This window comes from Choloepus didactylus, chromosome 19 (genome assembly GCF_015220235.1).
Source record: "Choloepus didactylus isolate mChoDid1 chromosome 19, mChoDid1.pri, whole genome shotgun sequence".
Taxonomy (NCBI): Eukaryota; Metazoa; Chordata; class Mammalia; order Pilosa; family Megalonychidae; genus Choloepus; species Choloepus didactylus.
In genome coordinates this window covers 41,666,616-41,683,773 of record NC_051325.1, presented here as the reverse complement: position 1 = coordinate 41,683,773, position 17,158 = coordinate 41,666,616, and the positions used below count along the sequence as shown (strand labels likewise).

General features: G+C 40.7%; 1 protein-coding gene and 1 pseudogene across 1 annotated transcript in view; one reads left to right on the top strand and one right to left on the bottom strand.

Annotated features, from left to right (window-relative positions):
- Positions 1 to 17,158, bottom strand: part of CTNNBL1 (catenin beta like 1) — a 206,426-nt gene that overhangs the window by 65,214 nt on the left and 124,054 nt on the right. The window contains exon 11 of the mRNA XM_037811282.1: positions 16,811 to 16,992. Coding sequence (XP_037667210.1) covers positions 16,811 to 16,992 — 182 coding nt within the window. The remainder of the gene's footprint in view (positions 1 to 16,810; positions 16,993 to 17,158) is intronic.
- Positions 6,915 to 8,149, top strand: LOC119515951 (annotated as a pseudogene).

Genomic DNA, 17,158 nt, shown 5'->3' with positions numbered 1-17,158 from the left:
CAAGAAGCCTTTAAAGGAATAAACTGCAGAGTCATGTGATCAAATTTGTTGTTTAGGCACCTGAGGCAGTTCATCTGTGTTTTCTAGGGTTTTGGAGGGAGCAAAGGATGGCTTGGAGAGAGGTAAGAATTTCAACAGTTAGCTGGTAATCGGAGAACAATGTTGCAATTATCTGACAAAGGAACTAAGGGTATAGGGTGGAGTAGTGGGAGTGGTAGGAATTGCAAGATTAAACTCCAGAGGTATTTTATAGTTTGACCAGTGTCACATGAACTCCGAAGTAGAGACTAAAGGAGAGGTTTGACTAAAGGAGAGACCAAAATTGGAGATTAACAGAGACGAATCTATAAAAGGTATTGAAAAATAAAATGAATTTAATAGATTTACAGACAATAGCTGAGGGAGACACCAATAACGTGGGTTATGAAATTCCTTCCTGTCACTCACTTTTTGAAGGTTTCAGGCTCATACAAGAGTTTGATACTTTGGCTAACAGTATCTGCCAAGGTTGGTTTAGAAGAAGGCTGTCTTGGTTGAGGTCCTTTGCCCTCCTGGTCACCTCTACCAGCCTTGATAATTGTCAGCAGCCTGGCTCAGGAACAGGCAAAGCTAATTCTAGCTTAGACTCAAACCCCAAGACCACAACACTGGAGTATCTGCCTTTCCCTGAGTTCCATCACAGTCTCTGTACCTTTGTATATGCTATTTTCCCTGCCTAAATGCTCTTGCCTTTCTTTTCCTCTTGGGAAGTTCCTTCTCCTTTTCAATATTTCCAGTGCTCTGCCAAGTAGACTGGGGGCCAATTTCTTCTGGCTGTGCTTTCAACTGTAACTTGTAGCTACCTCCTTTGTAACCTTTAATGTATTATACTGTAATCACTATTTGCATATTGTCTCCCCACTGAAAGTTAAGTGTCTCCAAGGTAAGCCTGATGTGGTTCATTTGTGTCACCTAGGGCCTAAGACCTTGTGTGGCATCTTAAGTGTTCAGCATATATTGGCAGAATGAGGAGTGAATGAACTCATGAAAGAGGTCAGTCGAGGTTTCTTTTAGGTTACCTTACAGGCAAAGGTTTTCACAGAGACTTCCTAAATTACTCCTAATTCTGGGCTACCTCTTTGAGATGAGTCTTCTAAGTCATCAGGCTGTTTGCAGATGTGGAGATCTCTCATTTTAAAGCTTAATCCTGAGCTCAGGACTTGGGATATGCTTTCTGCATCCTGGGGCTTTATTCCATTTCATAGATCCTTGCAACTCTATGTATGGTTGCAGGACAAGCAGCATCAGCACCACCTGGGAGCTACTTAGAATATACTATTTAATGCCTTACACCAGACCTACTGAATCAGAATCTGCATTTTAATAAGATCATATGTAGGATTCATAAGCAGGATAAAACGTGAGACCACTGTAATAGATGTAAAATCTGGGATCATTAAAGCTAGTTAATGTGCCTAAGGTTACACGGCTGGTATAAGCTGCATATTCTAAAAGGCTGTGCTTTTCCCTCTACACTGCTATTGAGATCCATGTCAAACTTACAGCTCAGAAAAACATATGTAACTTAATATGAAATACATAGAAAAAACTTTATTATAACATGTTCATTATTTCAAAAATTTAGACTGAAATCACACACAAAAATTTCATACCCCACATTACCAAACAGAGAAAACATCTGGTAATATCGCTTTCCTGGCCTGCCAACATTATAATTTTTCTACTTTATTTTTAGAAACAGCTAAAGTTACTGGATTGTAGCTTTGGTTTTCAGATACCTCCTGAGAGACTGAGGCACAGTTTCAAGAATATGGGCTTTTAGGTTCTTGCATATGTTAATTTAAACTGTGTGCGTGATTTCAGAAAGTACTTAACTTCTTTGGGGGATGTTACCTCAGTAATAACACAGGCTAATGATACCCAGCGCAGAGTTGATGTTAGGGATAATGATGTCATGAATGTACTGGAACACATCAAATACTCAATAAATGCTAGACACCATCCCTGCCACCACCATTATCAACAGTTTCCTCAGACTGGCTGATACACCATCAGGAAAGCAGTCTGTTAACTAGCAAGCATCGTTATTCCAGAAGTTAGCCAGCCAGTAGGCATACTTAAAAGAGACATGATTTCTTAGTAATCAATACATTTAAGAAAGTTGTAGGCATATTTTTTAGTGATTATCAAAATGATAAGCTTAATTTATTTTATGGTAACCCTGCAGCAAATAGGGAACAAATTAACAATCATTTTCTTTCTACTTTGGAGCGAGGGACAAGAAGAAAACTGTTACAAGGAAAAAAGTGTAAGGAATGTAGGAGATGGCAGGGGTAGGTGGAGGTGGGTGGGGAGGAAACAGAATTTAAAACCCACCACCACCATATCTTACATGTGCATAGTGTATACAAAGTACATTCCCTATACCTTACCTTAGCCAATTCTCACAACACTGTGAAATACTACTGTCTCCATCTTTGAAGTAAAGAAACAGGGTCAGAGAGATCAAATGACTTGCCCAAAACTCAGAGCCTGTGCATGAGAGTTATGGCAGAAATGCAAATCCAGATATTCTCAACCCAGCCCAGGGCTCCTTTCATACTACAAGGCTGAGAAGTCAAGGGATTTCAAGTTACCACACTCACAGAGGTGCTAAGCTATGACTGGTCCACAGCAGTGTTCTGCAACCCCCATCCTTAGGGGTGACTTACCCAGGCCAGCACATACCTCCCTTAATAGTTCACGACTGAAAGAGAAAAGGGCTTCTTCTCTTGAACTTAATACATGAGAATAATTTCTATTTGAGGATCCTTTGTTTGGCTACCTGAAAAGAATGTTCAACATTTTTCCAACCTCCTTCTTATGCTAATTACAGCTCTTCAGCATCTGGACAGCCACAAGCAAAATGAATCTAACTATAAAAGCAAGCCAAAGAAAGGGGGTTGGGAAAGAAAAGAAGGGGAAAAAAAAAAAAAAAGCCAAAGATATTTACCTTTCATAAAAAACAAAAACAAAAACAAACAAGTAAGACTGCAACATTATTAAATACACAGAGCATTTCCCCAGCAACCTGCAGGCTGCTGCATATAAAAATCACATCCAATATCACAAGAGTTCCAGAAGGTGGACACTAACAAACACCTCACACATGTAATTGCATTCTTTATGGGCAGTGAAATGCATCCATGTTTATTTTCAGTTTATTCCCTTCCACATTACATCTACTGTTAGAGGCTATCATGTCTAACACGCTTAAATATTCACACATAAAACACACACACACACACACACACACACACACACACACACACACACAAAACTTTTTGAAAGGCATCCTTACTTCTTCCCAAACAAACTTGAACCATCTCGAAGTTCCAGCACATGCACAATACTTGGAAGAGACAACATCACCATCCAACCACAACCCACCTCTTCAAATTGTAACCAAGAAGTTAAGAGTTAACAAATGATTATGATTACTGAATATTTACATAGATGCCTTTTTACTTTCAAGTATATTATAGAATAGCCAAAAGTAAATACCCAAATCTACTGAAATTCACTGAACTGTAACCCAGATGCCTTGATTGTTGATAATGATTATATCTTTACCTTATCATAATGCATGACTGGTCCCTCTTGTACCCCTTTGAAGTCTTGTAATCACTAGACAGTCCCTTAATGTTTATTAACGAAGGAACTTGAATCAGCCAAGAACTAACCCACCTCAATTACTAAGCTATTTTACTAAACAAAGCTGGATCTAACCAAAATTGGCCTGCCTGACATCTGCAATAGCTTCAACCTTAAACTATACCTCATTATAATACTGAAAATCATGTCCATCATCATATTAAGGCCACCATTTTCTTACATATATTCTGTGACCAGGTATGTAATCAATCTGCCCATGTCAGTAATTAGATCATATCTAATTTCACCATCTCAAGCCACTATACTCATTATTCTAAAACCTGTTCATCTTTGATACCACAAAATTCTCGGAGTTACTGTAGTTCAGGAAGACAGATTTTAGGCCCATAAGCCATCTGCCCTCCTTGCTTCGCACTTAGCAGTAAACTCTTTCTCTATATGAAACCCCAATGTCTCAGGAATTGGTCATTTGTGCGCATCAGGCAGAGAGCCCCCGCACTGATCAGTATCAAAACTGCTATTACCTCCATAACCTAATAATTTAACCTCAAATCTATTCTGCTTCAGAAAATATAGAGTCTAGTTTCCTAACTATTAAAAGACACATCCCTGCCAAAGATGCCTAAGACATGGTGAGTAAAAACAGCAGGTCACAAAATAGCATATATTCCCTGATTCCATATACATAAAATTCTATGCACATATATACAGTTGCCTTCCCTAATAACTGTTTGAATGAATGATCTCCATAAAGTTTTCAGTAATTAATGCTGGGTGATGGGAGTGGGGGTGATTTTAACTTTCCCTCCATCTTTCTTCACAATGCTTGAATCTTCCATATTAGTTTCTTTATTCATACTCAGAAAAAGCAATAAAGTTGTTTTTAACAAACCTCCCCCAAAGATCCACCATGTCAAGAATCTTCTCTTGGCACAGAGAGAAAATACAAAGCATGTGTACCAAGGCCTGTGCTCTGAGCATTCTGGCCAGTGATTCTCAACACTAACTGAGCAATAGAATCTAGAGCTTTAAAAATATATATATTCTTAAAAATTTCAGACCTTTGGAGGTAGAGCCTAGGAATATGTATTTTGCCAAAGGTCTTCACATGATATTGATAGTCAGTGAGGTTGAAACTATAGATTTATGTCTCATTCCAAAGAGGAGGCCAATAGAGGGAGAAAATGGCCCAGAGTGCTGAGTGAAGTTTTTAACTAAAGGCAGGCAATTGTAAGGTAACCATACGGGAATGCTTGGGAAGAGGAACTGAAGGCTGAAGGAGTGCTAAGCTCCAGTGTGAGGTGCCAAAAAGAGAAAGGAGGCTACTGGTGGGCAGATACACCTTAAGGTTTAAAGCCAAGAACAAAGTATGGCAGGACAAAATGTTGATGATTGAGGACTACTGACAGCTTAAAAAATTGAATAGGAAGAGACACCAAGCAGTTTAAATTAGGGGACTCCATTTCCCCAATATCTATAAAATTATTCTCTTTCTCTACATCAGGGTCCTCAGTGGAGGAGGTGGGGGGGGGGGCAACCTTAATTTATGACTTAAAAACAATCATAAAGCACTGCATATGATTCAATTTCTGGAAACCACAGAAAAATCATAGGTCATATACTAGTAAGGCCACGTATTAGCTGTATGATGTGAAAATGACAAATTCTCAGTATTCTCACCTGTAAAATATGGGTAGCAACACGTAGCTCATAGGGTTATCATGAGGTTTAGATGAAATGAAAAAATGTACATAAAACCTCACCAGAGTAGTCAGAACAAAGAATGCCCCCAAATGGTAACATCAGGAAGCAGAACCCAGTAAAGATTACGTGTTGTGTTTCACTAAACCAGGGCCCAAGTAATAACCCCTAAATTACTTCCCCATTTTTGGCACCTCCTAAAAACACTGGAGAAATAACCTGGAAAGGTCTGATTACTTCTCTACTGTTGCTTCTACATTCCTGATATTTTTTTCACTTCTATACAGGAGATACAATGCATATAAAACTATTTCTATAAAATTTAATCAAGGTTATAAATGAGAAATAACAGAGTCATATTGACAAAATAATAAATGTACCAGTAGAAAGTTCTATATCCAAAATAAGAATTCAGCTAATGTTGCCACTAAAGAGCCAACTTTCTATCTGGCAAAATGAAAAATGCAAAAGAAAAATAGGAATTTTAAATGTTTGTTTCTCCTTCAACCTCCCACCCAGGTCCTCAATATCAAAATTGAATTTGTGCTAAATTTGCCAAAATAGTCAAAATAACTACAATAATTACTATACCTATGACCTGTAAAATTTGGGGGAGTCCTTTTTGGTATAACAATAAAATAACTATAAAAACAGCAATAACTACTAATATTTAAGAAGCACTCACTATGTGCTAGGCACTGTCCTAAGCACTGCGCAGAGATTAACTCAGTCATTCCTCACAACAGCTCTGCAGGGTCCTTCAGGATCTGGTTTCTGCTTAACTACCTAGTATCTAATCTCCTGCTCCATGCTGCATTCACCAAGGATTGGTGCCAGACTGGTCTCCAGAAGATACTCCTGGGGAGCTTATTAAACTACAGATCCACCAACATTATGCATGTAGACTGGCAAAACCAGAATCTCTGCAAAAGAGTCCCAGAAGAATTTTAAACTAGATCCCACATGATTTTAATGGGCAGCCACGTTTAAGACTCTCTGTAGTCTATTCTCTGCCTCCTTTTTTAAAAATACATGTTGCTTTGTCCACTTGACATTCCTTATGTGGAGCTGTTTCTAATCTCCACCTCTTCTCTCACTACGCAGGCTGGATTAGGAGCCTCTTCTCCAAGCTCCCACAGTGCCCTGTACTTCCTTCCACCTTTTTACCTTGCAATGAAAAGGTGGATTTCTATGTCTGTCTCCCTAGCTGGGTTGTGAGCTCTTTCACCTTCTATCTCTAGTACCAATCTCCAAAGCAGGGGCTAGTTGTTTTATTCAATAAAAGAATGAGAGGACACAGTTGGTCAAAGGTAGGAAGTTTGAATATTAAATGAATAATGGCTCTATTTCTAGCAACATTTACACTAGACTCTAAGCATACTTTTATTGAATGAATAAATGAATGAAGGAAGGAAGGACAGAAGGAAGGGTAGGACTTGAAGGTGTGTCTGGGTGGTGCAGAGGTCCTATGAAAACTAGCATTCAAATTCACCATTCACCATGAGGACACACTGAAGAAACTGCATTTCCAGAGAGAGACACATCAAACAGGACTGAAAATGGACACTTGGAAGGGATTCATGATAGACCTACCAACGGAGCCCTCTGGTGCCCAGATGGGCAGAGGGGCCCCTGGGAATCCCCAGCCCCACTCTTTTACCCACATGGGTGATTCCAGCATGAACATGATACCACAAGAACAAGTGGATCACAGTTTTCCATCTCAGATTTCGGGACCTCTGATGAACAGAATGGCCCCAGAGAACCCCCAGCCTTTGTTAACATGGGTGATTCCAGCATGAACTTGATACCACAGAATCCAGCTGATCCCATACCCCTGATGAACAGAATACCCCTTGAGACTCCTCAGCCAGACCATTCTATCAATATGCATGGTTCAAGCATGTACTTGGTACCTCAGGATCAAGGCAGTTCCTCAATTTGGAGGAAGCATCATGACCATACCTCATTCTCCCACAAACAGCATGAAGAACTGGAGTCTCTATTCAGCCAGACCATGTTTCCAGTTAAAAATACCCAGAAAGAACTTGCTTTGAAACTCAACATAGAGAAGTCAAGAGTGAAGATTTGGTTCAGGAACCGGCGATCCAAGCTGAGGAAGCAGCAGCAGCAGCAACAACAGTGATCACTAGAGAAACTAAACCAGATCCTTCCAGCCAAAGAGAATGTGCCCATCTCACCCAGAGCAAGCACCAACGCTTATTCTTTTTTTCCTGTGGTTTCACATTCCTACAGCTTCCTTCCACCTCAGCCATTAGGCCCTTCCAATTGGGCAAGGGGCTCTGACTTCTCTGGGAATCGCACAAGTGAAACCCAAATGCAAGATCGAGAGTTGGAAATGTTTGTGGCCTCAGTTCCTGCTTTGTACTCCGATGCTTATGACATATCCCAAATCATGGAACTGTACAGTTTTCCTGATGAAAATGAGATATACAGCTCTTCCTTCAGCTGTCCATATCAGTATCTCTCACCCACAAGACCTCAGCCAGGACACGGTAACATGCTCGGCAACTTTGCTGGTCCAGCTGTACGTCTATCTCCAGAGCGAACCTGGTCCAGTGGGAGAAGCCAAGGCTTTGAAGCCTACCGTCTAAGATACAGCCTGGAATTCCAGAACCCCTCCAGTATGGTGGACTATGGATTTCTATATCAGAGTAATAGCAAACAGTATGGGCGTTATAGAAGTAGGGTCTTCCCACCCCTTGCACTTGCCTCTCTTCACTTCTTTGTCTACATTTTAACTCAGATATCATGGAAATCTTGTAAAGACTAGAGATTTTCCAAGTATAACTCAGCACCACATAATCAGCCCCCACAACTCTCCCTGGGGAAAGGCCTTCCTGGTTCCTCAAGTGGCCAATGAGGCTCCAAAATGTGCTCTTCCCAAAACTATCTTATACTTTTTAAAGGAGTGATATAAAAACTGGGGCATTTAAGGGTCATTCACTTTTTTTTAATAGACTATTTTTTTAGAGCAGTTTTAGGTTTACACAAAAATTGTGCAGAAAGAGAACAGAGTTCTCATATAACCTCTCTCACCCCCACCCCCTGCACAGTGTGGTACATTGTTACAATTAACGAACCTATACTGATGGCATATTATTACCTAAAATCCATAGTTGACATTAGGGTGCACTCTTTTTGTTGTATATTTCTATGGGTTTTGACAAATGCATAATGTCATATATCCCTTACAGTATCATACAGAATAGTTTCATTGCCCTAAACATAACCTAGGCTCTACCTATTCATCCCTTTCCCCATACTCGGAACTCCTGGCAACTAATGGTGTTTTTACTGTTTCAAGAGTTTTGCCTTTTCCAGAATGTTTCATAGTTGGAACGTTACAGCATGTAGTCTTTCCAGACTGGCTTCTTTCAGTTAGCAGTATTTATCTAAAGTTCCTCCATGTCTTTTCATGGCTTGAGAGGTCATTTCTTTTTATTGCTGAATGATGTTCTATTATATAGATTTACCACAGTTGGTTGATCTATTCACTGAGGACACCTTGTTCCTTGCAATTTTTGACAATTATAAATAAAGCTGTTATAAAGTAAAAAAAAAAAAAAAAAAAAAAAAAACGAATGAAGCCTCACTGACCTACCTTTAGGGTACTTAGAAATAAACTCTTTGAAAGGGCAGTATGGAATGGAAACTTCAAACTTTTGGTACATCACTTAAACAGTGAAGCAGTAATGAATTTTAAGAGGGCTGGCATAACACAGGACCATAACTCGAGGGTCCAGGTTAATAGGTCATCATGATAAATAATGCCCGTCCCATCTCTCTGGTAGTTCTTCTTATGACCCAGCCTCTCCCCATATAGTATCCTAGTCCACAGCTGGGCTTCATGCACAAAAGCCAAGGAGTTTACATCCTACATGTAATCATGAGAGATATTTTTGAAAGGAGGTTGATATGCAGTAACTATACAACGACTTATTCAACGTCCATGTGCTAAAGACTATGTAGGGATACTCATTATTTTTCACACAACTCTTTGAGAAAGATTTTATCAGGCCTGTTTGATTCAAGAGGAATTCAAGGCCCAGAGAGAAAAAATAACTTGCCCAAGGCTACCAGCTAGTTTGAGGGCAGAACTGGGATTTCAAGACAGGTCTGTCTTCCTCCAAAAATAACCCTCCTCCATGACTCTGTACTGTTTCTGGATTACCAATGAGAAGACCACTAGAGCCACCATGAGACTGGAAGAAACTGTAGAAGCAAACCTGGGCTCAAATTCTGCTTCTGTCCCTCGCTTGCTAAGGGGCATTTGGTCACTAAGCTGAGTCTGTAAAAAGAAGATAAAAAAGCCTGATTCATAAGGCATGCTTATCTATAAAGATGAGTATATTAGTAGGTGCCCAATAAATGCGAGCTAGCCATTATCCTGTCCTACTATACATCCCCATTCCCGCAAAAGAGAAGAGCAGTTGTCTCCAGGATGGCAAACAGACCCTCTGTTTCACTGTCTTCCTCACTGGCAAAGAACTATACTGTGCTCTACTTGGAAAAGACCTGTGGGTAAGTCCTTAATATAACACAAACCAGTTAGCGAACCAGATGTGCAACACTCAAAATTGTCCCCTCAAGCCTGATGAGAGGAACCCCAAGTCCAAACTCATCGCTTATTTCAGCATCCCTACATTTTTGTCATCCAAAGTCTGGAATGAGACAAGCTGCTGGAGGGAGGGAAAAAGAATTGACCTAAAAACTGTTCAATTATAAGGTTTGCAAATAGCAACAAATACAACAGCAAGACATTTCATTCTTGCTTAATGCGAAGTACCTGTTAGTACATGGCTTAATGTCATTCTTAAAAATTACCCTTCACTCTTAACATTGCTCATTATTCTGACCACTATAACCAGCCCTTTGTGAGTTGCAAGTTAGGGGAAAACAAAAAGGGGAATAAAACATCTTTGAATTCTCTGTTTACAGGTGATATGGAGGAGAAGTGGAGACCTAGAGTTCCCAGGTACATCCTCTCTGGGGAAGTCTTCTAATATTCTACTTTGGGCTGGCACATTTACAGTCCACCTCTACAACTGGCAGATACAGGGATGGAAAGTATTTCTTCAGGTGGGTGTTTCCAAAATTACTCAACATGGTTGAAGCAAGAGGAACACAAATGGGAAATTCATCTCCATCCCAGTCACTGATACTAATGAGGCAGGCACTGTGCTAATAAGCACTTGATCTGTATTATTTCATGTAATCCCCACATAGCACCCTTATGAGATAAAGTCTAATAATATTCCAATTTTACAACTGAGGAAATGGAGGCTCAGAGAGGGTAAGCAACTTTTCCAAAGTTACACAGCTGATAAGTGAGTGACAGAACCAGGACTCCAAACTAAGTCGTGTCTTAATACAAAACCCATGTTCTTAATTATTCATATCATATAACAAGCTATACATGTCTTAGCACCCACTGTCTCCTCTGCCACTCCCCTCCCTGGCGTAAGAATGAAATACTACTTATTCTTCAAAGAACACTCAAATGTCATCTCTTCTCTTAAGCATTACCAGAATTGCTAGAATATTCCTCCCTCTGGGCTTCTACAACCCCTAGTGTAACATTTATTATAGTCTGAGGTAAGTATTAAAAGAACGACCCATAACAAACAAACATTTATCAAACCTCCACACTATATTAGACTTGCATAAGCCATTTCACTTAATTCTCAGAGTAACTCAAGAAGGTAGGTATTAATCCCATCCTCGCAGATGAAGAAATAAATATGTACTGAACACTACCATTGGATACATGCTTAGCAGCCTTATGGTAGAATCATAATTTGGTTAACACGGTAAAAATCCTCTGAATTCTACAATGCTTTAAACTTTGGCATTAACATACAGACATGAATCTCTAGCTTGATTGTAGATGTACATGGTTAATGGGTGTTAAATAATCATTTATGCACTAAACTAATATTTACTGAGCACCTACCAAGCTCTGCGATAGGCATAAGAAATGCCTAACAATTTCACCAATTCATTCTACCATTTGATCCTAATAACTTGTGTGATTTGTTTTAGCCTATCTCATCATCTTCCTTCTACCAGGAAGTGTATCACTTGAAATTACTCCTGTTCTCTTGTTCTCCTTAACAGTGAAGTACTCTTGTCTGGTATGACTTTGTAATCGCTAATGTTTTTTATTTTGTTTTGTTTTGCTTTTTTGGCAAATACCTGTAAATTGTTTTTTTTTTAATATGTCTGTTTTTCCTTTTCCTTAATCTGTAAATTCCTTGAGGGATGGGAATGTCTCCTTGCCTGGGTGGTGACCTGTAGGACAGACTCTGAGAGGACAGAGAAATTGGAAAACTAAAGCAGAGACTTATTAGGATGCAGTGATAATTCAGGATGAGAGCAGAGACAGTAGCAATGGAGAGGACTGATTCAAAAGATTCTTATAATATAGCACTCTTAGGACTTAAGAAATATGAAATATGGGAACCGTTAAGAGTTAAGCATGGCATGTTGATTTTTATGGCAGGTGTGGAGGAAGGTGGTGCTATTTACCAAGACAGGAAGAGTCTTGGGCAGGGAAGAAGGAACAATATGGTTTTGAGCTGGCTGAGTTTGAGTATCTGGTGGACATGTCTGCTGGTTAATTAGCTGTGCTGGCTCAAGATTGGGAGAGAATTGAGTTGAAGATGAAGATTTGGGAGTCACTGGCGGAGAGACAGAGGTTAAAGCTGAGAGGTTTGGATGAGCTCACCCAAGGAGAGTGTGTGGAGTGGGGAAAAAAAAAAAAAAAAAAAAAAGAACAGGGGGAAGATACTGACAATCCATGCAAAAATGAACACATGAGGTATAGGCAGAGGAAAGGGATCTAAAGACCAAATACTAGGAAAGAGTAGTCAGTTCTGGGACAGGCATTTTATTTTATTCCATCTCCCCAGAACTTGCCACACAGGAGGCCTCTTAACAAAGCAGGAGCCTCAATAAAGATTTGTCCCAAACAATGCAATGTCATTACCAAAGCCTATCATGGAGACTTTAAATTTTTTTTTTCTATGTTAAGCTAAACTCCCTTCTTTTCTGACTGCAGGAGAGGTTTTGCCATTTCCCTCTTCTAACCTTGACAGGTGGTATGTGAGCTTTGACCTGCACTTCCTTGCTGTTAGAGGAGTCAAAGAAGTACAAAGCAACTACACACTTCTCGTGCAATTCTTAGTAGACGACAGAAAAGTATTATTTAAAGCACTGACCTGTTGTCAACTTTTGTCACTGCTGATAAGGTAAAAATGTGTGCATATGCCTAGCACGCATACTACACACCTACACATTGTTTGGTAACTCACCCTCTTAAAGCTCTTAACAGCCTCCAGGGGAATCATGCTAGAACAGTGCAATTAACTAGAACTGCTACAAACTCAATAACTCACCTACCTAATGAAGCAATACAAAGAAAACTGGGCCCATTTTAATAAGAATTTTAAAGAGACAAGAAGTAAAGGTCAAATGCCATTTCTGGATCCAGCTCTTTTCTTCTTATTCTGAAGCAGTTAATACCAAGGAGACAATATATACTTGAACTATTCTTTATAAAACCAAGGAAGCAGTCAATCATGCTATTGCACCCAAGGGCAAATTATTTCTTTCTAACCCATCCCCCAAGCTATGTGCCTCCCCTGATCTATTCCTGAAGGTTTTATTATGCAAACCTGAACGGATTTCAATTAAAATCATTCTTCTCTTTCTTCACCCCAACTCACAAAAGAGGAACTAAATCACTAACAATTCTACGTTACAAGGATGGATTTTGCTTCTCTCCTCCTCTCCAGAGTCATCTTAATCTGGAAGTTCTCCTCTGGCAACCCCTTTTGTTGGTTTGGGGAACCTTCTGTTTTTACCTAAACCCATTATTTAGCATATCATGACTCCTAACCTTCCCAGCAAGAATGATTTCGCCCATTCTCACACACCTATTGTGGAGCAATTAGATAAGAGGCAAAAAAAACCTACATTCCTCCCTTTGACCCCTTCCCCCACCTTCCAGCCAAGGTGTGGGCAATCTTTCTGCCAGGGCTTCCCCTTGAACCCTTAGAAGGGCCGGTGCCAAGGTAGGCAGAACTGAGGACTGGTTTGGCAGAGGAGAAAACCAATACTTAAGATGCCTATGCTATTTTGGGAACTATGCTAAGCAAATATATGTATCTCACTTGACCCTTACGACCACTCTGCATGGTAGATTCTAGCCTCACTATTTTACAGATGCAGCAACTGAAGCTCAGATCATACAGTTAAACAGTGGATCCATGTGTTCCACCCTGGGCTATCCCACTACTGCAGGAGTCTGGGGAGGGTCCTGAGAGGTAGCAGGGGCTGAAACAGGACCAGAGAGTACTTCAAGAGGCTAACCTGGATGTGTGCCAAGCTCCTGAGGCTTGACAAGAAAGAAAGGGGAGAGAACAGGGCAGCCTTCCAAGGTTTCTGAACTGACAAGCTGATTCCCAGTTCATCATGCTTAATTAGATGCTGAATTACCAAGAGAATCTTGTCACAGGGTGGCCTTACCTATAAGGAAATTCTATTCATAACACAGGTCTTGAGGCATGGCTCTAAAGGGGGGCTTCTTCAATAATCTCCAAGCCTATGTGACAAAGTAAAATTTATGGCCAGCAACCCACTTGTTTTTGTTTCTGAACAAGTTGGGTGAAAAGACCATTTACCCCAGGTGTATGACTGGCAACCATCAATCTGAACTTTGAAGCACTGACTTCAAAGTTGCAGGGCTGAGCGGAGAGCTCCGAATCCATGTTTGTCCTCAATGAACAGTCTTTCAGGGAAGCAGCTGTTCATTCATGCAGTCAGTAAACATTTACAGTGCACCTACTACATGGCAAGCACCGTGCTAGGTGCTGGGACCTTGAGGTGACGTGGCCATTGTTTCCCGCTCTCACAGAACTCATTTTAGTAGAAGAGGCAGACACTGAGCAGGTAATTGCACAAATGCCACTTAATCGCCACAATCTTAAGGACTACAAAGGCGAAGTCTTGGGACCAAGAGTCCATTTAATAGGAGGCTCTATCATAGTATGGGGGCTTGTGATGTGCTTCCTGAAGAAATGATACCTCTACCTGAAGGATGAGCAGGAGGTAGCAAGCAGATAGGTCAGAGAAAAGTGTTGCAGGCAGAAGAAAGGGCATTGTACAAGCCTGGGGGAAGGAATGAGCTTGATGTATTTGCAGACAGTTATGGTGGTCTGAAGCTACTGTCCTCTAGCTTAGCACACGAACCTGATCCATTCCTGACAGAAGCACCAGCACACAAAACAAGAGAGAGAACAAGGCTTATACTGAGGATAAGACGGGACAAAGAAACCTTGCATGATATGTCCCTGCCCTGCTCCACCTCTGTTCTCACTCTGCCATACATGGATGGAGGACCAGCTTACCAGGAGCAACAGCAGATGGCAGGGGCAGTAGAAGGCCCAGGGCTGTGTTTTCCCTTTGGGGTTCACCTCTGCTTTCTGCATGTTGCTGTATTCAGGATGCAGAGTGCATCCTCGCCAGCCATTACAGTCCACACATGCCTTCTAGGAACTGTCTTAACAAGCCATTGCCCTCACTAATATAATGTCATCCAATTCCTAATGAAGGTGCTCTAAAGCAAATGTACTGCTACCAGCACACCACTGGGCACATTTTTCAGGAGGAAACAGCTGCTCACTGAATCTGTCACTTCCTCCTCTTCTTAATACCATGCACGCAGAGCAAGAGTCTGCTAAGGGCTGTTTTACTTCACACTTTCTTCAAGCATGTTCAAGATGCAGGATCAAGTCTCTCAATAGAACCCAGCAGGTCAGCTACAGCACAGTCCTTGAGCAGTTTCCTGAATTATAGGACAAAGCCTTGGCAACTAGGGTCTGTGCCTCAGATTCTTAAGTAACAGACATCAGGACTTTCAGTTTCCTCATTTTACAGAGCAGGAAAGATGTCCAGAGAAATTAAACAAAAGGTTTAAAGTCACACAGCTAGCTAGTTGTTGAACCATAGCTTGGTTCCTTTCTCAGCTGATTTCCTCTTCTGAAAAAACAAAGATACCACCAGTCTAAATAAAAAAGCACATAATGTGGCAGTGCCAGGAATGTCTTATGTTCCCAGTGAGTGGTGATTATCTCAACTTTTATCTTCTAGATCTCTAAGACCACTCCATTCCCTTTCCTATGGCCTCATTTTGCTGAATTTCCACTGGGGGAAGAAAGACCAGTGGTGGGGTTAGCATGTTGATAGCTGGTATTTGGGCAGTATCTGATCTGAGTTGAACTGAATTCTCTACTTGTTCTAGATCTCTAGTCCATGGTTCTTTGTACAATCAGTTCCTCTCCTGCCTCTGCCAGTCTTTGCTCCCTCTGGAGAGTTGATTTGATAAGAGAAAATATCACAGGATGTGACCACTGAAGACAGGTCATACCATCTTCCCTTTAGCCATCCCTGAACTAGCCACTAAAAGTTGGAAGCCAAGTCAATTTGAGAAGCAATAGATGGGAACTCTCACATTTTCATACAGGAGGGTGAGGAATGCAAGCAATCCTGTAGATACCTAGGCCAATTCTACCAACACTGACAAAAAAATAAAATAAAAATAAAAATAAATAATAATAAAATCCAAACCATGGGACAAATCTTACTTCTGACAAGACAACCAAATTAGTGGGCAAATCAACTCTGGTTCTTCTCCTCTCTCTCCTCTCCTCTCCTCCCCCATCACATACACTTTAAAATAACCCTTCAACTATGTAAATTCCCTGGTACAAGTATCTGCAAGCCCCCAGCAGAACTATCCATGTTCATAAACCCCTTGCCTTCTAGATTGTACTGTGGCTATTTACTGGGAGGTGGGACACAGTAGGCCACTAGACAATAGCAGGAGAAGATTGGCCTAGCAGTAACTACTCTGGTTATAGCATCGCAATTCATGGCAGCATTTTGCTGGGAGTGTGCACCAGCAGGGAGGAGAAACATAAAAAGGGGAACACGGCCTGTAAATAGTTTATTTCAGCAATTCCTGTTGCTGGCTGAATCATACTTTAATACAGAAATACATGAAAGTATCATTCTGTAGGTGACATGGGTTGTCACCTCATTACTCTTTTCAAAAGGTTCTTCCATCAGAGAGACACCTTGCAACAAATTACAGTGAAGAAAATAAAACCCTCACACACAGACTTATTAACAGGCCAGAAAGAAAAGGAACCACCAGGATTCAAACAAGCAGAGAACTGGAACAACACTGACTCTCTGCCTTGGGGTCTCTGGTTGCTTTTCCATGAGTGGAAAATCAGAACGAAAAAGTAGCACTCTCCCTCCCGAGACGCTACTCTTCAAATGCACATCAGCATTTTTCAAAGTAGTTCTCATTTCCCCCATTTCTTCTAATGCACCTAAATTAGGCTGACATCCCAACATATCCTACCTTCATGTTCCTTCTCAGTGGTTCCCACTTTCTTGATCTTCCTGGGGGATTTCATAAAGAGGGGAAAGATGGTTCGTAAGCCAAGGATGTCAACAAACTTATGGCAATTGTCCGTGCCCTCAGGTCCAATCATAGCATGGTCCAGTACTTTCAGGGCACTGCTCCGGGAGATCTTCTTTTCTCTGTGAACAAAAGAGGATTCAAATAGACATTTCATGGAGAAAAATGAAATTACAGTTTGAAATTATGAAGCAGTGATGCCAAAAGGAGGTTTACCTACCAAATACCTCATAACCTATTAAAAGGTGACAGCTCCAGAAGAGAGTACTTTAAATAAGAAAAAATTAC